Consider the following 24794-nt stretch of genomic DNA (forward strand, 5'->3'; position numbering starts at 1 on the left):
CATTACGCAATGCCAAATGTGCAACGTGCGTGTCCCGTTGACCATCGTCACACATTGCCAGTTGCTAAATACACAACCTGCAACCAAGAAAAACAACACAGTAAATATGTAAAAAGCACAGCCCAGCAAAAAGTCATGAAAATAAACTGCAAAGGCATCTTACCTTCCCCCGACGCACAACGTAGGCCTACCCAACGCACACACACATCGCCCTTGATTGGTTAATACGTTACGTTACATTCAAAACAATTTAGTAAATCCTCCCTAGTTGTGTCTCATGTCGCTTAAATCAACTCACGTAGTGCAATATTTATTATTACTTTACTGAAAGAGACTTAAAGCTACTCAAAGCTACTCGTCAGGAGCAGGTCGGGAGATAGAGACTGGGAGTAAAACTCAACCTGTTGCTGTAACTCAGTCTCAGTAAAACAAGGAGTAGCCTACAATGTTCCTAAAGCATAGTAGGTTTATTTCTGTTTTTTCTTTCTTTGTAGATCGCGATAAATGTATTTATGCTGTGTCACCCTAGTAACAATCAAATTAAGACAAGTGTGGACAAATTTGGCACCCCTAGTGGCGTGGCACCCTGGGCAATTGCCCTGTCTGCCCCGCCCACGCGCCGCCACTGAGCCTGCCTGTCTGAGCTTAGGCATTAGGGAGTATTTGTAGCTAACTAAAGATGATTTGGGTTTTATTATTCACCTAATGCATCGGGGATGAGCCCTCGGAGGCCCCGTTTCATAATCATAGTCATAATCGTAGCCATAACCGCCGCACCGCTCATTCTGATGGTAGGCCGAAAATGAGATATGGATGATGGGCGTTAGCGGTTGGACGGCGGACATGCTATTTGTACTCATTACAGAGAGAGAGGGAGAGAGAGAGAGAGAGGGATAGAGAGAGAGAGAGAGGGGTAGAGTACAGCGAGTACCGTCTTGCTGGCTCTCCCGGCTCTTGGCTAATCTACAACTGCTGTCTGATTAGCAAGAAGGAAGGAGCAGCGTTGGCCGCAGGTGGACAGCCAGGCAGTTATCTTCATTACTGTCCCCTCAGCTTACTGCTTTCTCTTAGCGTTACGCTCATTTCCTCTTCTATCTCTCATTCTTTTCTCTCGCTCGGCTCCATCTCTCCTACCAGCCCTGCTTTTTCTTCTTTCCGTCTCTCTGCATCTGTCTCTCAATCTCATGTTTTAATAGCCTGACAAGGAGGGCAATAATCCCCCTCTTATTATTCTTGCTGCAGAGAAGGAGAGAAAAGGGGGGGGGGTGGAGCAAGAGCTAGAGAGAAGACAGGGAGCCATTTATAGAAAATGAATGTGATTATTTTAGTAAAGGAACCACGCATCAGGGACAATACCGCTGTGTTTGGAGCTGTGGTTATCCAATATGTGTGTGTGGACTGTGTCTGTCCCCGTGACAGAAGGCCTCTGACAGATCATTGTCACATGGCCTAGGCCAGGATACAAGGTCTCAACTGCTGATCCAGTGTATTAGTGTAATAGCTGCAGTTGCTGCGGTATTATCATGGGCTGAAGAGGATTCTGGTCTGATAACAGAATTGAATTTTCATCGTAGGCGTTACCTCAGCATCCTCAGCTTCAGTCTTTCAGAATCTGGAACAGAATAGTTATTGATGACACTGGTGCAGACGTATTACACAATTACACAGTTTCACAGTGCATAGTGACACTCATGGAACGAGAACAACAGCACCTCACGCAGTGCAAAGGGAAAGTGCAAGACAGGCTCAGTGTTTGTTTCTTCACACACACACACACCCATCTCGGTGTCTATCGGTGTCTGTCTCTCTCTGTTCTTATCTCCATATGTTCTCTCTCTGTCCCTGCAGGCTGCAGATCCTGCTGCCTGCTGTCTGTGTGTGTGAGGGCTGCTGGCTGAGCCCACAGCCATGCCAGAGGTAAAGCCCCCACCGCCATGTGACTACCCCTCCACCTCCTCCACCTCAGCCTCCGCCGGCTCTCCCGCTGGCTGCGCCTCCCCCCTCACCCCCGCCATGGACATGGAGCCCTGCATCGCCAACCTCCCCCTGTCCCCCGACCCCATGTCCCCCTTCCCCCGACACGGACACGGCGTCCCCCACTACCCCGGCCTCCAGGGGGCTCCCTTCCCGTTCATGTCCAGGTGTAACAGCAGCACTCTCCTCACCAACTTGGGGCTGAGGTACTGCTCCAGCAGGCCAGGGCCTCAAGGCCTGGGACCGGGGCAGGGGCCGAACCCGGGCTCCTGTGTCCACATTGGAAGCAACGGCAGCAGGCCTTACAGGAGTATGGAGAACCTCAACTGGAACACTATGGCCGATCCTGGCCTGTATGCGTTCAGTGCTGCCCCCTACAGGAGTGTGGACAGTGAGTTTGTATTCCGCTGCACTGCCACCAGCCACTGGTACGACGGACCTCCAGATGGATCCGGGATGGGGGTCTATGGAGTGGTGCCCGACCCGGAGAGCCTCGCATTCTACCCTCGGCGCGGGCTGCCCAGGAAGGACCTGCCCCTCTTCCCTCAGTGGCAGTTCCCCGGTGGTGCGGACGAATGGGATGCCAGGAAGGGCCTGAGGGAGAAGCTCCGCCTCCAGAGCGCCAGGTCGGCCGCAGAGCCTCCAAAGCCCCTCCCACTGCGACCTCAGGTGACCCCTGGGGTCATGCCCGTCCAGGGGTCGTGCGATCGGGAGGGCATCCCTCACCTGAATCCAACAGGAGTGGCGTCCAGGCCGCTGTACGCACTGCGCATCACCAGCCCCGAGGAGATCAAGCAGGAGGTCCTGAGGCGCTTGCAGCTCAGACGACAGAACAGCAGCCCCAACCTGGCTCTCCACAGCTCCCCAGACAGCCCAAAAGTGGTTAAGACTTCCTACACCACAGACAGTATCGCCAGTAACAGGAGTGGAGCAGATTCTGTGTCAGAGCGCCGCAGACCCCCTGTGGGACGTCTGCACATCCCCACCTTCGAGGAGTTCAAGAGGATGAGGCAGAGGGAGGGGGGGCAGGGCCAGGGTGCCACATCTGAAAAGGCTGAGGCTGACAGGCCAGAGGACACAGCTGGATCAGATAGTAAGAAGCCTCCTTCTACTCGGACTGACTTTCAGTCTGGCTCTAGTGAAGGAGAAAAAGAGGAGAGAGGGAGCATGGAGGAGGCAGACGGGGGAGAGCGAAGAGTAGAAAGGACAGGCAGTGGGGAAGCAGCGTCAGGCCGCGAAGGCCTGCAGACTGCCAGCTCCCCTGGGAAACCTCCCTGTAACACAGCTCCCACCTCCTGCACCTCCTCCACCTCGTCTCCCTCCTCAACAACCAGCACATCCTCTCCCATCCGCACAGGCCCGGCTCCACGCTCGCCCCTGCAGCCTCTGGCCAGCTCGGCCCCGGCACGGTGCGGCGTGGCCGGGATAGAAGAGCGGAGCAGCAGACCCAGGAGGAGCAGTCTGGAGCTGGCCGGTTCGGTTCCCTTCCCTCCCAGCAGGGAGAACTGGGAGCGGCCCTCCAGCTGCTGCCCCGCCCTCCTCCTGGAGGGGACGGACCTGTCCAGCTATGGAGCCAAGATCTACAAGATGAAGGACGGACTCATCGGCTCAGCGCTGGACCTCATCAAGAAGAGGTTAGTCTGGGTGGGGTAGCTGGATGGTTTAGAGATGTTGGTAGGAGGTGGTGTGTGGGGGTTGGGGGGTGACTGGTTTGTTCGTCTGAGTGTGTGTCTGTGTGTGTGTGTGTGTGTGTGTGTGTGTACGGTTTGATTTTGGCATATCAGATGCAGCTATAGATGTTATCTCAATGCCTTACTACAAGTTGCTGAATATATTCCAAGAGCTCAATTATCAGGAAATCCACACTACTCTCTGCACATGCCTTATTGTAGAGGCAACACCAGTAGGGATCATATTTCTGCCTATTTGCTTTTTAGAATCCATCCACACATGCATTTTTGCATGCACACACACACATACACACACCAAGATCAAATTCAGAACACTGTGACAGTGCTTATTAAAATTGTGTTGGACTCCAGCCATCTATAGGAACCGCTCCCAGACAAATGAGAGTTGAAACATCAAATTAGGAAAAATCAAACAAAAGGCCTCTGATTTATTTTCTAGCTTCACGCTCTCTGTGGGCTTTACTTACGATGAGCCCACAGTATTTTGCCAATAAGTGTGTTTTCAGATCCAATTGATGTCTTTGATGGTGAAATTGGATCTTGTAGCGTGCATCTGAGCCCTGTAGCAGCTTATTGCAACAGAGGACAACAGAGCAGTGTGTTATCAGGCAAGTGTATGCGAGTACGCTTGAGCCCATGCGTGTTCATACGTGTGTATAATGTGTATGCGTGGTCAGCGGGCACGCCTGCAGTCAGCGAGTGCCTTGCGCGGGGGTGTGTGCGTGTCCATCCGTTTCCCCCTGTGCGCGTTGGTGTGTTGTCGATTTATCTCAGTTATTGCGCTAACAGCTGTCGCAGCTAACAGGGTTGGCTCTGTGTGAGGAGTTGTGTGTGGATGCCAGGGGTCTGGAGACTCGTGAACGTGTCTCTGTGGGCAGGAGGCTGGCGTGAAGCATGACAGACCGGCCGACTGGCACCATCCCTACAGACTGGCTCTTTCCCCGTCACCTATCTCTGTCTGTCTGTCTGTCTGTCTGTCTGTCTGTCCCTCTCTCTCTGTCTCTCTCTCTCTGTCTCTCAGTGGCAGCTGGGCTGGCCATGCTGTTGGCTAAATGGATGGAAGCTTCAGTCTGCCATGGTTAGTCTGATCAAGGACATACAAGAGGAGAGTGTTGTTTTTAGTGCAAATATTAGACCGTGAACGGAGCGACACGATAAGGACTATAGCAGGATATAACCTCAAATTCCCCCCCAGTCTGGAGACTATGATAGATAGGAGATAGACAGTATCTTTCCCTGCCTGTCAGGAGTCTCCACTGAATGTCGCTTCTTTGTCTGCTCTGCTAGAAGGGATGATGGATGTCTGAAACTTAGCTGCATGAAGGCAGCAGAAAAATAACTGCTGCACGGCGTGCGCATGTATGTGTGTGTGTGTGTGTGTGTGTTTGTGCCTTTGTCTGGTATGTGCACTTTCATGTCCAGGGTAGCAATCCTATAATAGAGCCCACTGACAGCTCTAGTACCACAAGTTCAATATTGTCTTTGATCCAAGTGGATTAATGTTTCATGTTCTGAACACCCATGGTGCAACACACTATGTATTCCCTATGGATTTAAATTTGACCTCCATTAGCCTCGGGCTCTGTGAATATTTTAATATTTGGAGATTTATTAATTAAACATGATGATATTCTGTGTGATCTGTGCGCCCAGTGGTATTTGACTCCACCAAACAAGTCTCTCTGTTTTAGTGCCCCGCGGAGTCCATCCCGCATAACAATGTGCTGTACGAATAGTGCATGCTAGAGCTCTCACTGCCTTATTACAGTAATATTCACATTATTGCACCTGGGAGGGTTTTATGAAGTAGAAATGCATGAGAGTACTAAAGCACTAAAGCAGCACTGCTGAGTTAACTGTATGCTGCAGCCTAATAAAAGCGCACTGGTCATGTATATTGCCCTGTATACAGCATTTCTATTGATGTGCCTGCATTAGATGCACACACTCATACGAGTATGCTCAGAGAAATATATTGAATCCATAGGAGTGATATACGCATCAGTAAAAGTGACAGCTGGGCTAATTTCAATGTCACATTGTGCTGCGTTGAGAGGTGATCTATCACATACAGTGGTGTGCTGATAAATTAAGCTTCAGGTTATTACCTCCCATGCATCATCCAAGGTGCGACAGCTAATACTGTGGAGGGAAGGCTTTAATGACAGTTTTTCCAAGTGGAAACCAATTGAACGCTTTATTGCTGCGTCTTCAAAACCATATTAATTATATTTGCCTCCTTGCCCCTGGCACCAGCACCAGTTTGGACACGGCTGCTGCATTGGCTTTGTTGTTACCTGTTTAGTACAAAACAGGGTGCCGGGGATTAGTATGAAAATTGCGTGCGCGTGCATGTGTAGGTGTGTGTGCGCGAGCGTCAGAGTTGCGTCAGAGAGCATCAGAGGGATACTGAGAATTACTTCTATGTAAATGAGGTGTCCTGGAAGAGCTCAGTGATTTAACTGGCTTGGGAGGGAAAGTCCTCAGACAAGACGGAGTTATGTAAGAACCATTAGATTAATGAGACCTCCTGTTAATTTACCGCAGGGATACGTGATTCTCCATGACAGGCCAAAGCGAACTGCACATCAGCCAACCAAATAAGGTTTAAACAGACAATTGGAACAGTTTAAGACATTTGGATAAGACGAAGCATAACTGAATGTTAATTGATGATTATGAGGTTGTATAACGTATCGTTGAAAGCAACAAGAAATGTGGGAGAGGAGGGGAGAGATAAGAGAGAGAATTACATATTACATACATATTACAGTACATGCAAGATCATGAGCCAAACATGTATTCACCATCTCTCATATCACATACTCAAACTCATATACAGCTGCTCTTGGGTGAAAACCGTGTATCTTTAAAAAAATCAACGTTTCAACAATTTACAGCCTTATTTTCCTACTGAGAGCCATGCATTGTTGAAATCTATTATGGGTTTTGACCCTAGGGCCTATGAAACTTGCTGAACCAATGAAGGACCACATAAGCCTTCAATTCAAAATATAATAATCACCAAAATTGCTGTTACAAGAATTTTTTTCTGTGACAGCAGCGATATGGTATGCACTTATGCCTGCTGTACCACGCCAATGATTGAGAAACAAAATCAATGTACATGGTTTGGCTGGTTCCTGTTTCTGTCAGCGGCTGATAGCGGAATGCAAATTTGTGCATTATTTTAAGTCAAAAGGAGTGACTGTTCTGCCACCATTATCAACCATTGTCAGTTCACTGTGTGTCTGCAGGCACATTTACAAGTGCATGCATAAGTCCGTGCAGGCGTGCCTTTGTGGTTTGTGTTCATGCGTGTGTGTGTGTGTGTGCTTCTCTATTCCAGTGTAGTACAGGTGTGTGCTCATGTCTGTCTCTGCAGACAGCTGTGGTGTCTCAGTTAGAGCGCATGCTGGCCACGTGCGGCGAGCGTGGCTTCCCAGTTAGCAGACAAAGGAATGAACGAAATGTATGATGCCTAAGGGTGTGTGTGTGTGTGTGTGTGTGTGTGTGTGTGTGTGTGTGTGTGTGTGTGTGTGTGTGTCCCTGTGGTCCAGGGGTTCAGGTGTTAATGTCCAGTGATGTGTCTAATTGCTGTCCTCCTGAGTCACTCGGCTGTGGCCGGGGCAAAGCCTCCCTGGAGGGGAGGAGAGGAGTAGCAGAAGGGAGATGGAGAGAGAGGAGGCATGGAGGAGCAGGAGGGGGAGGTGGGTTGGGGGACAGTGGAGGAGAAGGAGGATAGGTGGGGAGGATGGAAGAAGAAACAGCAGGAAGGAGAGAGAGGGATGAATGACAGGGATGCTGGGAGGAGAGGGGAGCACTGCCAGGAATCATAATTTCATGCCTGTCCCTCCCTCTTGCTGCTTTCTCTCCCTCTCTCCTTTGCCCTTTTCCCTCTCTCTCTCTCTCTCTCTCTCTCTCTCTCTCATTTACTTCCTCTCTCCCCATCCTGCTCCCCTTCCATATCTCTCCCTCCACTCATTGTCCTCCCCACTCGCTCCCTTCCCTTCCCTCTCCCTCTCATCGCCTTCAAATTTCCTCTTCCCCCTTTCCCCCATTCTCCTTCCCTCTCTCCATCCCTTTCTCTCTACCCCCCACTTCCCTCCCCCTCTCCCTCTCCCCATCTCCCTCTCTCTCTCTCTCTCTCCCTCTACCTCCGTCTCCTCCTCTCTCCAGCTGCAGTGCAGAGATCTCAGCCGAGGCCCCCGTCAGGCTGTCAGGTGACCGGGACGGAGGCGCTGACATCACCGCCCCCCCGACCGACTGTCAATCCTCCCCCGTTGCCATGGCAACGTCGGCAACGGCCTGCGGAGCGGAGGCTGGCGACGAGACGCCTGCAGGAGGAGGAAGAGGGGAAGCAGCAGCAGAATGCGTAAGGACTCCTATTCTTTTTCCCTTTCCCCCCCTCGTTAATGGCTCTGCGTCGTCGTCTGTGCTCGTCTTCTTCGCCGTCTTTCCCATCGCACCTCTTGTTGAACACATTGGAGGGCTGTAGCGTGCAGAGAGACGCATAGATCCATTAGCATTCAAGGATGGCTGGGGCAAGCAAGGGGACTGCGACACACACACACACACACACACACACATCGCACACACATACACATCACTCACGCACACTCATGCAGAGGTATGTGGTGAGAGGCTGACAAGAAGGAGCGTGCGGCTCTCTGTCTTCCAGCAACAGCTCGACGTCTGAGGATGCAGTGAAAGAGGATTAAGCCCCCCCTCTAGTTGCTGGCTGCTGGTAACTCAGCTCTTCATTTCTGCTCTCTGCATGTCTCTGCTCTGCTGGCTGCCTGCAGCCTGACACCAGCCTTAGCTGCAGCTAGCATTGTGTTCCTCTCTACCTCTGCTGTAACACCAGCCTCGTCTCCAACCTCTGCAGGAGGGGAGAAGAGGAGGCGAGAGCCGGAATCGACGGGGAGTCTCGTCTCGCTTTATTGTGGCCGTCATGTGTAGCGGCTGCATGCTAGGAGGCTGCGTGTAGTTTAGAGAACAGATGTCATGGTGTGCTTGTTTCTCGCACATGGATCGGAGGTGTTATTGCACATAGATCGGGGGTGGTATTGCACGCCTCTCCTGGATTCGGCTTTGAATCCACAATGGAGCCTGCCTCTGCATTCCCAAAGTAAGGACCGCAATTTGTTAATACCCTGCAATGAGCACCCGCAGCATTAATTATTCTCCTGCGTGTTACCTGAAACCTATGGGCTGCATATTGTGTTGTCTTCTCGTATAGAGCGATGAAAACATACACCTTCCTGTGTCCTTCAGTCTCCTAGGGATGTGTAGCTATGGTAACTGTTAGTTTGTCAGAGGGAGCAAGGAATTGTCTGCATTTTGGGAGGTAATCAATGATGTGAAACTCAATATTATTATTAAATGTCTCTGATGGATGCTTCTATCTGCAGGGGTGAGGAGTCGCGTGTCGTAGCGATGACCTTTGAACTTTACCCCATAGGTCCAGTCCCAGGGGCTTGACAGATGCAGAATGATTTTAGAGTGATGTGAGAAATCTGTAGAATGTTGTGATGTGCTGGGGAATTCCTCACCTTACCTTGGAAGATAGATGCTGCATATTGTCAGTTGGGAGACGTCTCTGATCTTCAAGGCTGGGCTGTTTCAACTTGTGATAAGAGCACATACTTAGATGTGTGGCCTTCTTGTGTTTGAGCCGGTGTCTGTGCACATTACAGGCCTTGGCAGATGATTTGTCCTCTGTCTCAGCATGAAAATTGGATTCTTGTCAGTTCTTCAACTTTGTGGATGGAGCAGAGAGATAACCAAGAGTCCTTATGCAATCATATGGTAGTGAATGGTGACATCATACATGTAATACTCCAACACACACGCTAATTTCTCCATTTCACTGTTGTCATTCTCACTTTATCAACACAAGCTCTCCTCAGAGAGTTTCCCCCTTTTTTCATCTGTTGCTATGGCAACACAGCCAGCTGATTGACACGTGTGTCCGTCCTATCAGCAGCACACTGGGCTGGGCTGCAGGCGCTCCAGCTCGGACGCGGCCTATGAGCTGGCTGAGACGGTGAGGGCGCAGCGCGAGTGCCGCCTCCGGCCCCACTACAGCGACCCCATGCCAGCCGACGCTGCCAAGCGCAAACAGCTGGAGATGAAGATCGCTGCCGCCGCCCGACTCCACAGCCAGCGCAGAGACAGGGACCGAGACCGAGACAGGGACCGAGACCGAGACCGAGACAGTGGTGAGTAGATGCTACACGTGTGATTACATAGTTTTAGGTTCATATTGACATGTGACATGTGGGAATGGAGGCTGTTGCTTTGTTTTGACTTTTTTTTTTTTATAAATCCATTACATGTCAGTTATAACAAAGCAATTTTGGACCAAATATTGAATGATGGTAGCATTTGAAACTACACTGGCCATGACACCAAATGTTTTTATTATAAAAATGATTGACTGTATATTAGCCCACTTTCAGAAATGTGTCATCTTGCTGTCACATTACACATCCCATTTGTCTTAATAATTTGGATGACACCCCTACCTGAGTGACTCTCATTCATGATGGCATTCACTTCCTCCTCAGCCTCGGTCCTGGGCAGCTCTCTCTTTTTGGCATGGAGCCCTATAATGTACATACAGACTCTGAGCATAGAGCCAAAACATCTTATACACACACACACACACACACACACACACTCCCAATGACGTTATGAACCCAATTGGGGGAATGTTATGTCACAAGTATCTCTCCCTCCTACTGTAAACCCACTCTGCCTAAATAGGCTCTGGCCCCAGCTTTGCACCGTAGATTTTGACTTTACGATGCTGTAATCTTCCTATGGAGAACTGCCTGCGGCCCCCTCTGCCTACAAATCCTTGCACTTCTACAGTACTCCATGTCCCCACTGCGTCTCCCTCAGATCTCAGGGAGGGTGAATCACCCTAAATTGCGTGTGAATCTAAATGGCAGTATTCCAGCAGGTCCTCCAACCAAGCCTGGCATTTTACAATCTGCCCCATTTTAAAAGATTAAGGCTATTAAGAGATGTGTTTGTTTATTGAGCTTCTCTTATGCAACTTCGTGTCATGCATGTCTCTGAACATTTCAGCCTTTGCTCCCTCCACCCCCCCACCCCCAACCCCCCACCCCCACCCCCACCACCACCACCACACACACACACACACACACACACACACACACATACACTATTCCCCCCGCTAATACCCTGAGCTTCCCTGTCAGCAGAGGGTCTTTGACACTGCACAGAAGCCACAGAATGTCAGTCAATATGGAATATGCTAATGATGACCTTGTTGCTCTCTCCATTAGATATAGAGGATCTTGACTGTGGAATAGTTTCATCCACAGTGTCAATGAATTGGCATCTTGCAATGATTTTATATAACCTATAGACATAATATAGGACCTGCCTAATGAACCACGTGTAAATATGCAAACTAGTTGAAATCTACACATCTGCCACCACTGTCTCTCATACACACATAGACACATACACACATAGACATACACACACATAGACACACACACACACACACACAAACATGCACACTAAATTGTATTGACGTGCATTGGAACAAGGGTTAAGCCCTTGGATAGAGGGTTAGGAATCTAATTATTGGAGATAGATGATATCTATAATTGTTCATTTTGACATGATGAGTAATGAATTTAGGGATTAAATGGGTGTTGTCCTGTGTGTGTGTGTGTGTGTGTGTGTGTGTGTGTGTGTGACAACATGGCATGTGCACGTACTAATTTGACTGACACTCTCGGTCTCTGTCCTCCCAGCTCCAGCAGCAGTGCGTGGTCGTTCAGAGCCCCGGGGTGAGGAGCGGCAGGTGGGTCTGGGCGTCACTCGGTCCGGTCAGCACCGCTGGAGCACCGTCAGCAGCCTGAGCGCCGACAGCGGCGTGGTGGGCCTCAGCGACGAGCGGGAGGAGGAGGACAGCGAACCTCGCCGTTACCGCCGCAGCCGGGGAGCCGAGGTGGAGCGGGTGGACAGCGGCATCGGCCCGGGCCTGGCCCGCGGCTGGAAGAGACCCTCCGCCTCCCTGCGAGCCTGGGAGGCCCAGAGACCCTGCCCCGACTGCGGTCAGAGGGACGGCGCCTCCAAGGAGCGAGCCGAGGGCATGTGCGACCGCTGCTCCAAGCTGCGCACCGAGCGGAAGGAGGCCATCCTGGAGTTTCTCAACACGGAGTCGAGCTACGGCGAGGACCTGCGCATCATCAAGGAGGAGTTTTACTGCCCCATGCAGAGCGCCGGGCTGCTGACGGCCGAGCAGCTGACCGTGGTGTTCGGTAACGTTCAGGAGCTGATAGACGTCAACGACCGCTTCACTGAACACCTTCAGGACAGCATCGACCAGGCCTTCGACCAGGTGACCCACTCACTCTCTCTTTCTCTCTCTCACTCACACACACTCTCATCCTCTCTCTCATAAAAAAGCTGTCATGGCTCATTCATTCTGGTGTTCTGTAGTTTGTATCTGCTGTAATCTCCTGACAGAAAAACAAGCTGCTCCCTTTTACTGATATTTAAAGCCTTAAGCACTATGCTGGTATTACATAAGTCACCTTATGGACACACTAAATGACTAATAAAGACTACTACTATAATGACTAACACTTTAACACTAACACTAACGCTTGAGTACAAGTGCCTGCTTGTAGTAATTTTGGTGAATGACACATTGTCAATATGCACCCATGGGGTTTGACTCAGGGAGATGAGGATCTGCTGACGGTGTGCATAGGAGAGATCTTCCTGGAGTTTGTCAACATGCTGCCTGCGTTCCAGACCTACTGCCTGCAGCAGTCCACCTCCGTCAACATGCTCAACACGTTGGAGAAGGAGAAAGAGCTGCTCAGGTACACAAACACTCAAGTGGCATTTGACTGCTATGGGGAACATTGGTACAATTGTGTTCTGGTATTTGATGTTGCTGATCTATGGTCTGTTTTTTAGATTACTGTTGAATTATACATCAGTTCTACATCCTAACAAAGTAACTTGAGTTGCCAGAACTGAAACTAGACCGAACTTCTACTTTGCTATGTACGTCTTCAAGACAGGAGATAGACAGAGTAATTTTTTTCATATTTGGGATATAAATGAAATCGACTAAATAAACTATTTTGTTTCCACTGCAGAGAATCTTCAGCATTCTCTTCCTGTTGCTCTGTGTAAGGGAAGAGTCACTTGGGGAGCTTTCTCTAGTGTCTGCTATGGCTTTACTGTGTAATTCTTAATGGAAAAGACAGAGGGTCATCACTAATTCAGAAGAGGTTCTATTTTGAGAGCAGAGCTGAAATATTTTTAGACACAACCACAGCTCACCCATGAGTCAGGCTGTCCTGTGATTCCCATTAATCAACTTTGTAAAGACTTTTCCCCAGGACACGCAGATTGTAAGTATCTCTCTCTTTCTTTCTCCATTTCCATCTCATAATTTTTTCTCATCTCTCTATCTAGAATCTTCCTGGATGTGTCCCAGAATGACAACACAGCGCTGCGTCGCATGAACTTGCGTTCCTTCCTCATGGCGCCCCTGCAGCGTGTCACTAAATACCCGCTTCTGCTGAGCCGCATCAGCAAGGCCACCACCGAATGCCACCCGGACCACGCACGTCTCCGTGAGGCTAAGAGCCGCGTGGAGTCCCACCTGGAGCACATCAACATGAAGACCAAGCAGGAGGGCACCGGCGTCACCTGGTCCCTCCGCTCATTCCGCCGCGACAGCCGCAAGAACCGGGAGGTCATCAACATCGAGATGCGAGAGGTGTCCATGAAGACGGTGGGCTGGGCCAGGGAGAACACGCGCTTCGTCATGGAAGGACCGCTCCAGCTGTCCCAGCCGGCAGACGGCCAGTGGGTGAAGAAGGGCAGCAAGGCCCTCAAGTTCCAAAATGTCCAGAGTCTGCTGATGGTGAGGACACAGCGGGCCGGCGAAGGCCCGGGACAGGGCACGGACCTGGGGGCCCGGGGGGATCAGGTGGAGGGTGGCGGGGAAAACATCCGGGACGGAGTACTGGTTCTAATCAAGGACAAGAGCAGCGGGAAGTTCACAGTGCTGAGAGAGCCCATCCGTCTGGGGAACTGCGTGGTGTCGGCAGACCCGGACTGCGAGGACACGTTCGAACTGCTCGATATTCGGCGCGAGTCCTTTGTTTTCCGGGCAGTGGACAAATCTCGCACCCAGCAGTGGTTCCGTCAGATCAAGAGATATGCCCGTGACTTGGGCCCCTGGAGGAAAAGACGTAACGCCTTGCCCAATATCATGATCAACACCAATCAGACTCGCTCCTGAGACTAACCGTCTCCCTCTCTTGTTAGATATACCACTGTAAATACCCCCACTACTTCTACTGCAAAAATGAACTGACAACATGAAGCATTTCTGAGGGACAGCACCAGTGGCTTTTGAGATTTCAATGAAAAAGGTCTTTCCCAAGGTCTTGTAAGGGTCAGATTGTGATAAAGATATAGCACTTTTTTTCTTTTTTCTTTTTTACAAAACTACAAGTGCGCCATAGTGTCACAAAATGATGTATGAAGATATAATTTAAAGATGTTAACGAAAAAAGCTATCAGACACTTGGACAACCAAAAAACTTGGGTTGGTAGTGCCAGCCTTGATTGTAAAGACTGTTTGCTCTTGGAGAAAGAGAGCTGTGTTTTCAGTATCCTAAACAAGGTGTCTGTGTTGAAAAGCATGACTGAACATGACTGGCCACAAAAACGTTGAAACTGCAATGTCATTTTTTTTATAAGATGCACAAGAGAGTGGGGAAACTACCATTTCTTTTCGGTATGTGTGCAGTGGGAGATGCGGATCAGAGCTTTCTTCAGTGGTTTCTGTTTGTTCTCACACTGGTAGATTCAGTCACTGCCCTCTCCTGTCTGTCTGCCTCCCTCTACTGTATGTTGGTGGCAGAGCAACCTACACTGCCGGAGAAGCAGTTAAACAGGGCCTCTCAAACAGGCTCAGCATGGGACGGACCTCCTGTATCACTGTGTTTAGGGTAAAGAAGTCACATAACAGCAATAATCTCTGCCAATTTCAGAAACGACAGTAGCTATATATGTATTCAATTTCCCAAGATCTCCTTTGGATTTCTGGAGATCAAGGTTTTTATCCTACTTGGATGGGAGCGGTGTTGATGAGCTACATGGGTTAATTTCAACTGAAGTCTCAAATCAGGTCATGTTTGTCAGTATCATTACAGCTGGGTGGGCTTGGCTTCCCAGTAGCATCTTAACACTAAGCTAGTCTCCGTTCCATAGAGAGTCAGTGGAATTAAGATGATCTTAGTGCCATTAAAGTGATTTGTGGGAATTCTAGCCCACCTCCATTTCCCTGACATTAAGCCAAACACTTAATGTATGCTCTCCTTGACTGTGTATTTAGCGGGTGACGAACCCCACTCCAAACGTCCCAACCATCCCGTATGTTATCACACGGTTCCAGCTGTGTGCTGGTATGTGACAAGGTGATGAGCTTTTGTGCCTTGGTATTTGATTACTTTTATGCTAAATTGACTGAAATATTTGTAACTTGCCACAGTAGCATTTATCTTTGAGACCTGAAACAGACTGCCCTCTGTCGCCATGTTACAAAATGGCACTTGACTGAGTTTGATTTACAGGCAATAGTAATCATTCCACCTACAGTACCGGGCTGCTAAGGTTGTATCTCATGATTTACCTGACCCCCTATCTTATCTGTCGTGTGCTTATACTACTCCTGGCGTGTTTTTATTCATGAAGGCTCTATTTTTTTTTTTTGTTTGATGCACTTTATCATGATTTACATCTAGATCTAGTGAATGGTGACAGAACACTCTCCAGCAAAACCGCAGTTAGAAAATGTATTATGTTGTCTTGTTTATTCACAGTTCTCCATATTTGAACGAACCGAGTTGACCACGGCTGATTTCAGCGGGTCAAGGCAATAGCGTTGGCCTACTCATCAAACCAAAACCACTGTTTAATAATCATGCTGTCTTATGTTTATGTCATGGAGTAGCACTGCTAGAAGAGGTAGCGCATCACTGTGTTTGGGGGCAGGTGTGGACAGTTACGCCTGCCCGCTACTGCTATTCTTCCAATGGCATCAACACTGTTACAACTCTTATCAGCTTCCACAGCTCCATACAAACACGACTACCACTGCTGTACGCTGGAGGACGCCATTTCAACTAACCTTTCCAAAACAGGCGTGCTGAGTTGTATACCATTTCTTTTCCTCATTTGCATTCGAAAGACCTAATGTAATATTTCCTGATGTAATATATTGTGAATTATATTAAAAGATTTTAAATGCGACTTTGCTTGTTTTGTAGTTTTCTCTCGGATCTACTGGATTGTAAAGTCTGGTGAGTCCTATTGAACACTGAAATGCAGAATGTAGAAATATTTAATTTTAAGCATTGTAGAACAACTGATCCCAAAAAACGGATCAAAGACAGAAATACACACAGTACATGTGAAAATCAAGTGGAATCATTTGTAAGCAATGACAAATGCACTTACTACTCAAGGAAACAGAAGCAAAGTGGAGGAGAGCAAAAGTACAGTATTTCTAGAAAATGTTATTCAACTCCACTACGGTATGCAAGCAAAGGGAAGCATGGAAGCTGACAATAGAAACAAATCATTAAGACAGGACATATCCTTGAGTGAACAAGGTTTCTCGCTCAATGAAGACAATAAGCCTGTAACATGCAGTACATAACAGTGTTCAAGAGCCTTTGATGTGTTCTAACTACTCTGCCGTCACTCTTGTGGTGTTCCAGAGAAAGCATAACACAAAATGTAAGAATGGCTCAACAGACATATTCATTGGCACCGTTCTGTAAGTGTAGCTTGCTGTTTAAATGACAAAGAAGAACTCTAACGAAGCACATAGTGTAGCTTTATATCTTGTCTCCGATGCTGTTTCTTTGGCTCTGCCTCTCCTGGGGCCTCATTTATAAGTATCTATATGTATGTTTGGTGCTAATGAGCAAAATCTAAGCCAAAACTGTGATTAATGAAAGTTATCCTGATGTCAGAATCAGTGAGTTACAATTATTTTATCCATTTTTGCTGTAATATATCAATTTCTAAAAATATTCTATATAATGACTCAAGAATGCTGTAAACAATTTTCATTTGTTTTTAATCTCTTTCTTTGATTTTATTCTAAATTCCATCATTTGATCATTGCAAAGATTATTATTATTTTTTTTATAAATGAGGCTCCTGGGTTCTGTTAGTCCATTTGGATGCATCCACATTTGACGCCATGTTCAGAGACCTAAGAAATACCACCAGGCATCAAGACACATTATCTGGTGACAAACACAAATACATTTCACTTATTCTTTTTGTTTTTGCAAAAAAAACACAAATGACCACAAAACAAGCGCTGTATAGCTGGAACACACTTCTCTTTGGGAGGTCTCCGCCTTTCTTCAATGAAAAAAAAAACATTGATATAGTGTAATTCAATGACAAGAAGTTGACTTCCAAAACGGATTCAACAGTTGCAAAACCATCTCAATGAAACACGATAACAGGTGAATTAGATGAAGCCGAACACAGATGAACATTTCCAAAAACCAGCATCAAATCGAACCTCCCATCTCACCCGTCAGAACAAGGTTGCTTCTGCCAACATCTCTCCCACCCCTCTGACAGACTGTCATCCATCTAAAGCACTTCTCACGCATGCACTCGGGCACACACACATCCATCCAACCACACACACACACACACAGTCTGTCCTAGGCTACTGGGGCCTCAGGCAGATCCCTGGGTCTCGCCCTCCAGCTGGGGGTGAAGTCTCCAGTCTGCAGCAGCCGTGAAGAGGTCCCAGCTATCGCGCCCTCCTCCGCCTCCCACAGCCATTCACCACCTCGGGTGGGTGGGGCGGGGGGGTCTACTTGTCTCCCCCCGCCTCGGGCTCCTTAGCCAGGCCGCGGATGGACAGGTCGTACACCACCTCCTCGATCTTCTTCACGTCGTACTTGAGCCCGTCGTAGCGCTTACGCAGCGGGTCGTTCTTCAGGTTGAGCAGACGGAAGCCGGAGTCCAGCTCGTTGATGAAGTTGGAGATGCGTAGAGGCCGGCTGTAGTCTCCCGCTGTCACGCTGTTGACTGCCAGCCGCGACTGGAGGGGAAAGTAGAGGAGATTGGAGAATTGTGTGTTTTTTTCTCTCTCCATTCACTGCCATTTACGGAGCCGGGGAGTGGCCATCGGGAGAAAAATTATTTATGTCATGGCCACGATTTACTGCAACGTGCGCACGATATGCAATTTGAGCTCTTGTTTTCTCTTTTTCGTGCGCACGAGATAGAATTCGTTCCCTCGATTTCCTCTTTACGTGCACAAATTGCCAAAACATGCCCTCGAAATAGTGATATCGTGCTCTCGATATATAATACATGCGCTCTTCACAAGCTTAGAAAGAGTCAGTGCACATATTGGTGATTATGTTTAAATGTGGCGCTGTCCTGGGTGTGTTGCAGCCACCTGATTGTGTTTACATGGCCTGAAGTTTAAGTGGCTAAATATGTTGCAATATTTGGGGGATATGCCTATTCAGTGTAAACAGACAATGGATATTAACATACCAAATCCTTACTAGGCCTATCTGCAATACCTAAAAGGTTCCTTTTAAGTTGCATTTTTTCCTAAAATACACAGTTTAACGAAATCGAGGGAAAAATTTTTATCTTCTGCGCACGAATGAACTAAAACGGGCGCACGTTACAGTAAATCGTGGACTTGATATAACTTTTTTTCTCTCCCAATGGCCACTCCCGGGCTCCGTAGCAAATATATGGCAAACAAGTTGAAAAATCACACTAATAGCACATAATCTAATGTGAACAAAGCAGATTCTGACAAAATATAAAAAAACTAGTCATTCTGCAAAATGTTCTTTACATTAATCACTTTCTTTATGTTTATAAAACCTTTCAGTTGAACAAGTGAAACACCGAAATTCTTCCAACTGGATTTCAGTGTTGTTGGTTTGATAGCATAAAGAAAGTGATTCACTTAAATTCTGCAGAATTACTATTTTTTTTATATATTGTCAAAATCTGCTTTGTTCGCGTTTGTTTTTATGCTAGAAGTGTGATTTTCAGACCTGTTTTACCATATAATGGCAGTGCATGGAGAGAGAAAAACCCCCCCACAATTCTCCAATCATCTCTACCGGAGCAACAGATAACAGAGAATCGCAGATTTGGGGGGTATATCATGTCTAGGAAGCTACATAACCAAAGGTACTACCAAAGTTGAACATCACTTTAAAGCCAAAGTTGCTCAAATTACATGTACACTGCTACACTGATATGCGTAAGCAATTGAGGTACATTCATTGCTCTCCCTGAAGTGTACTGCTGATGCTGCACCAAATGAATCTGCTACATCACAGTGTGAAATTTCCTGTCACTTTAATTAAACAGGATTGCTCTTTCATTAGACACATTACACACACATCATTAGTGGGGTCCCTACACAGAGCGCTGCGAGATGGTCAGTGTATTTATAGCCTGTAGAACCAGTGACTGAAATCCCTTACCAGTTCACTGGCCATGATCAGCACGCCTGCCAGGTAGTCCTCCACATCCAGGTGAAAGCCTTTCTCTCGCACCACCTCAACTGTAGGATGGAGAGGGCAGAGGAAGCAGAATAAGGCAGCATTCCTAGTGAGCAGTTACACCTTATCGCACCAACTGGTACCTACTGCCGAGTATCTGGGCCACCTCCTCCCGGGTCACCAGAGCTTCACTCTCCAGGTAGACAACAAAGGCTGCTAAGAAGGTCAAGCGCTGCAAGACAAACCGCCAGTGTTCATGGAACCTAAATGGGGATCAAAGAAATCACAAGAGAAAACATTAGCAAAATGTATCATCAGCAGAGATCCCAATTTTGAGGAATTTCCATGAATGCGTCATTATCTCTGACCTTTAGAACACACAAAATGCATAATTTGCATATTTCTCCAGATTACCTTGCCATACTTTTCCAATCATTTCAATTAAGTGCACTGTGAATGTTCTGGACAGCAGGGGATTGCAACTACTTTGGATGGTGGCTCTTAGCGTGGTGTCGTACCTGTAATACTGCTCCACAGGAAACTTGGTTTTTAGGTCTGAAATGTGTGTCCTGACTGTGCAGAATAATTCCCGCGCCTTCGCACATTTATTGGGAACTGTTGGCACAAAGGAAAAAGATTTTAGAGTTCAGAAGGTAAAATTCAGGGAGGCAAACAGCATTCAATAGGTCAATAACCAGGAAACATAACCAGCATCCCATTAGCATCTCACTGGGGTTCCATGGCCAGTGACCAGTCATGGCTGTGACAGTGGTTGCTTGGTAATTGACAGTTATGCCAAACACTCACTTTCTTTGAAGCCAGATGGCTGGTGGACACTTTGGAGTAGAGTTAGAATTTCCCTGGCAGTCTGCTCCAAGACCTGGACCACCTTACGGATATCCTACAACGATATGCATAAAAATAATTATAAAAACATACGACCAATATGTATCTATGACACACCAAAATCCATCAAAAACATTCTCAATTTAATGTCGCTGTGCTTATCAGCAAACGTGCTTCCCTTGTAGAACATGACTTCAGAGCTTTACGAATCATTAACGTCTTCTGGTAAATTCGGTGTACAATTGATACCAAGCTGCTCGCTAACGCCCACCATGGTGTATTTTGGTGGAAGAAAATTGTGGCCACAACGGGCGATGCAAACCAATTCTAAAAGTTGACAATTTATTGAAATTAGCGGTGCTTGGTGTATTGATGTATGCCGAAGTGAATAATGCGCCCGAACGATTCGTTAACGGGGTAAAGCCATGTTGTGCGAACTGTGTAACGTTATCCTTTACAATAGGCAAGGCAGCATTAAATCACCAGATTGTTTTAATGAAGTTTGGCGTGACGTTATCTCCATATAAGAAAAACGTAAAGTATCAGGTACAGAATAAAAGCACGCAGCAGCGGGTAATTTATGATTTGGCATTATTCTATTATGAATTCCTAACAAGCTGTATATCGGTAAAATTGGGAATCTATCGTAGATTATCTCTAAATGCGCTATTGCCTAAATAGACTGGACTTCTTCCATTGCAATACTTTGTTAAAAGCGTAAAAAAATGCTGGCTAAGTGGTGTGTGTTAAAAAGACATCGCTTGCTAGCCAGCTTTACAAGCTAATGTTAACAGCTAGCGAGCGGGCTGGCAGGCTGCTCATTCATACCTCTCTTATATCCTGGTCGGCGCTCAGGAAACCTTGAATATAGCTGAACATCTCGGTTACAGACATAATCTACAGTTCGCAGACGATATCAATATGCCTTCTATATTGCTTTAACATAAAACATAAACGTGCACACGAGCCCTCCTGGTCCGTGTTAAATGTGTCGCGTGGAGATGATGTCATCATTCACAGCGTCATGGTTTGCACATTGCTGTTGCTCCTTGTGTTTATTTCTTAAGAAAAAAATACATTGGAAAAATGGAAAGGAAAAATAAATGAAGCCACCACGAGTGACAAAAACAGCTCTCAAATGGAAAAGACTGATGATCAATATAGGCTAATATTCCTGTAATCCTCCTATGGGCAATGGGAAGTATGTCTGTGGCACTTTATGGTGTTTTACCTCCCATTACATTACTCTAATATTCCTTTAATATAATGAAATCATAATAATGCTAATACGAACACTATATTTATATAATTCGTTTTGGACTAATTGTTTTGCAATTGTATAGTATCCTAATCTTTATTGGGCTAGCCTATATGATTATTATAGTTCTTTTTCCAAGGGGTAGGTAGTTTTTCTTCTGGCAGATATGTGTTTTAATTCATGGCATAGTTTACAGGTATTAGCATAGAGATTTGATTGTAATTTTGTCTCGTTGGCCTGCCTCGGGCTGATCTGTGATGGACCAACATGCTGAAGTGTCTCGTTCATCCTCTTGATGGTGCCAAAGCAGCGCACTAACTGAAGCTGTCTTCAAGTGCTCCTTATCCTGCTTCCGAAATGGAAGGTTATCAATATGACTCATATTCAACCTTGTATGTCCTTTTGGTGTGAAATAATACCGAAATGGACCCTATAAAAAAGTAGTTTTTGTTAGGTTGGGCCCAAAATGTTTATATTTGTGGTCGTTGTTTTCCACCCTTTGCAGCTTGTTTCTTCAGCACCAACTTCTACTACGACAACTTTTAAATGTGCACAAAAATGCATAACAACGATAAGTTAAACAAAGAAGGAAAACAGAAACATAGAGCAACACTAATTATTTGCACATAATGCCAAGCTATAACATAGCCTACGATAATAAAATATACTTTTACCGTCAGTTGTTGACACAGCCTTCATGCGCCCTGAACGTCACATCTTGGAAACGCGGGTATCACAGAAAATTCACACTTTTCAAGTCCTATTTTCCACTTTGTCGGGTCGTTCGTGTGCGTTCGACGTGTCCTATATTTCCGACAGCACTTGAAGGCAGCATGACGCAGGGAGACAGAAGTAGTAGCCTGTTGCTTGTTGATCTCACTACTTGCCCATTTAGCTCATTGCAAGTCAGGAATCTTAACAGAGAGGCGCATAGGCTGGTCATCTGCGTCACTCTCGTGTATCATATCGATAAATATTTTTGAATGACCCGCTTTTTTTTTTCGATACCCAGAGACTTTGAGACAATGCAGATAAATTCTGTCCTTATGATCTGAGATGGAGAAAACCTCGGCAGAAGATGACTGTGTGGATTCAGGAGCGGAGACTGGAGGGTGAGTTAAGAAAAAAACAAAAAAAACATTAGAGATGTGACAGCTGTTGAACCTGTTTCAGCCTTTGTGTTACAGACTGTTACTTCTTTATATGCAAATGTTCTTATAACCCAATATTTCTTTTTTGTCATAAGCCTCTATCATCAACTCAACAGTTTGCAGAGTTACACAAGGCTTCACAATATAATAATTTAATAGCACTAGAGTCATGAAATTTGATGCAGCTTGAAATGAGTTGCTGGAATTTTTAGATTCCATCCATATGCCACTAATTGCTCTAATGATGAGGACATATGGTGCAGGTCAGGAGATGTAATCCTAATGCTTTAGTGGAAAGTTCTGCAATCTTAATCACCAACACATTTTGGTAATGAGAGTAGCTTCTTCTAAAGCCATATGCTACATGGGGCTTAATTCAACAATGATTTGACAATAAAGAGAGTTAAATAAATGTATTGTTCACTCTGTTTTCAGCTACTAGGCAAAGATGTCCCCCAGTTTCCCTTGCGGTATGTCACTGATGGATTTGGTGTTGTAGTAGTGTGGACACAGTAATGTGTAGGCTATGAAAGATCCTTGTGTGTGTGTGTGTGTGTGTGTGTGTTTTAGTGAGAGAAACCTCAGATGACCCTTTTAGCCCTTGTCACATCCCTGGCAATGCAACACTGAATCATCGGACTGTCATTTTTCTTTTTCAAAGATTATAATTATTAGGGAAATAGCCTACCATGGGTCACCGTTCCTCACTGATTGTGGACTCTGAGTGGCCTTGAAATCTGATCCCAGGCCAGTTTTGTGCTTTCTGCTCTTATGCTGGAGGTTAGTAGCAGGGCAGGGTAAGCTGACGTTACATCAGTGCCTTGTTGCTGGAGTCACCTGGGCCCAGCAATTTCATTGGCCATTAACTGGAACGACTGATATAATGTGGTTGTGTGAGCGTGTTTGTTATGGGAAAAGAGCTCAGACAGGAGTGGAAAGTGCTGATGTGAACGGAAAAGCAGGAATGTCCAGTTGATAACCTGAGAGCCGCTCCTCACATCAGGTCATATCCTCCATGGGATCACAGCACTACTTCACCTTCCCTCCGCTCCTGCCTGACTCCCTGTGTTTCCTGTTCAGTTCCCACATCCACTGTTACTCTCCTCACCTCAGACTGTCTCTGTCATCATCTCTTCCCTTATGAAAAATCACTGTAATATTCCTATAATTCTCCTAAAGGGACTTCTAGTGTGTCTGTGGTACTCAATAGTTTATAGTGACCATCATGCTTCATGCTGTTTTTTTATCTCATATTTTACTACTGGATTTCTCTATGGTGTAATTTATTACCCACAGTAGCTGCATGGTATAGTTTTTACTGTGATATCTGTATAGTATCTTTATAAAATGTATAATTGGGTCACTATAGTTCTTTCTTGCAAGGGCTTGTCTGATTTAGTAACCTGTGATGCCTCTCTCTTTCTATCTCTATCTCAATATATACCTTTACCTAGAACTGGGCGATAATTCTATATTATCGTTTATCAATATTATTGTTTATCGTCTTTCAGTGGAATCATATTGTGATGATATGGTGAGTTTTGGACACACAATTCTGCTGTCTAAATTAATGATGACAAGCAAATTTTATTTAAAAACACTGACAAAATGAGGTTTGGTAGGAATATTGTCAGAAAATATCAGTTTTGTTTGACATCACACCTAACATTACCATTCCGTTCAATGGGATGACCATTAATTTTGAAACGTGATTTCGTATACGTGATCCATATTGTGATATATATCGATATCGAAAAAAATCCCTTTGATTATCGTGATATGGATTTCAACCATATCGCCCAGCTCTACCTTTACCTATGTCCATATATGTGCTAGTGTCATTATTTTCTCTCCATCTTCATCTGTGTTGTTCAACCTCCTGTTTCCCCTCCTCCTCCCCTCTTTCTTTCCATCCATCCACCTCTCTACCTCCCACTTTCCACTCCCCCCCCCTCCTCCCAGCAAACCCATCTATATTCACTCATTACACATGGTGTAACAGTGTCGCGTATTAATCAAATCAGAGAAACCCGACTCTGTTCAGTTCTCCGCATATCAAACGAGCCACTTAGAGATGGTTTAGAGCCTGCCGGGTCGCTCTCCAGTTAAACTTTTGTGTGCATGACTGGGCCGCTGCCTGTCCTCGCTGCGATCTGTGTTTATTGTCCTTGGACGAGGATGAAGCGGGGCGGTGTGGCTGCGCTCTCCGGGCCAGGCTGGGAACGCCAGGCAAGACGCTAACCGGCGCTGTCGGAGCCGGGCCTGCCAA

At 46.5% G+C, this 24794-nt stretch overlaps 2 protein-coding genes across 2 annotated transcripts; one reads left to right on the plus strand and one right to left on the minus strand.

The window, feature by feature from the left end:
* Positions 1–1908: 1908 nt before the first annotated feature.
* Positions 1909–13983, plus strand: arhgef49 (Rho guanine nucleotide exchange factor 49). Its single transcript, XM_071538846.1, has 7 exons — positions 1909–3164; positions 3309–3608; positions 7845–8040; positions 9655–9848; positions 11460–12054; positions 12399–12544; positions 13149–13983. Exons 1-7 carry the CDS (start codon positions 1909–1911, stop codon positions 13981–13983), a joined length of 3522 nt encoding a protein of 1173 aa, XP_071394947.1.
* A 2125-nt stretch (positions 13984–16108) lies between these two features.
* Positions 16109–21103, minus strand: tsn (translin). The gene is made up of 6 exons (XM_071538852.1): positions 20945–21103; positions 20078–20171; positions 19789–19885; positions 19418–19533; positions 19253–19332; positions 16109–17829 (listed from the first exon to the last, which is right to left on the minus strand). The coding sequence occupies exons 1-6, from the start codon at positions 21008–21010 to the stop codon at positions 17599–17601; spliced, it is 684 nt and encodes a 227-aa protein (XP_071394953.1). The 5' UTR covers positions 21011–21103; the 3' UTR covers positions 16109–17598.
* Between the last annotated feature and the right edge of the window lie 3691 nt (positions 21104–24794).

This window comes from Centroberyx affinis, unplaced genomic scaffold, assembly GCF_046629955.1.
Source record: "Centroberyx affinis isolate AG114_WGS23_722 - 3 ecotype Tasmania unplaced genomic scaffold, CSIRO-AGI_Caff_v1 ptg003356l_1, whole genome shotgun sequence".
In the NCBI taxonomy this organism is placed as follows: Eukaryota; Metazoa; Chordata; class Actinopteri; order Beryciformes; family Berycidae; genus Centroberyx; species Centroberyx affinis.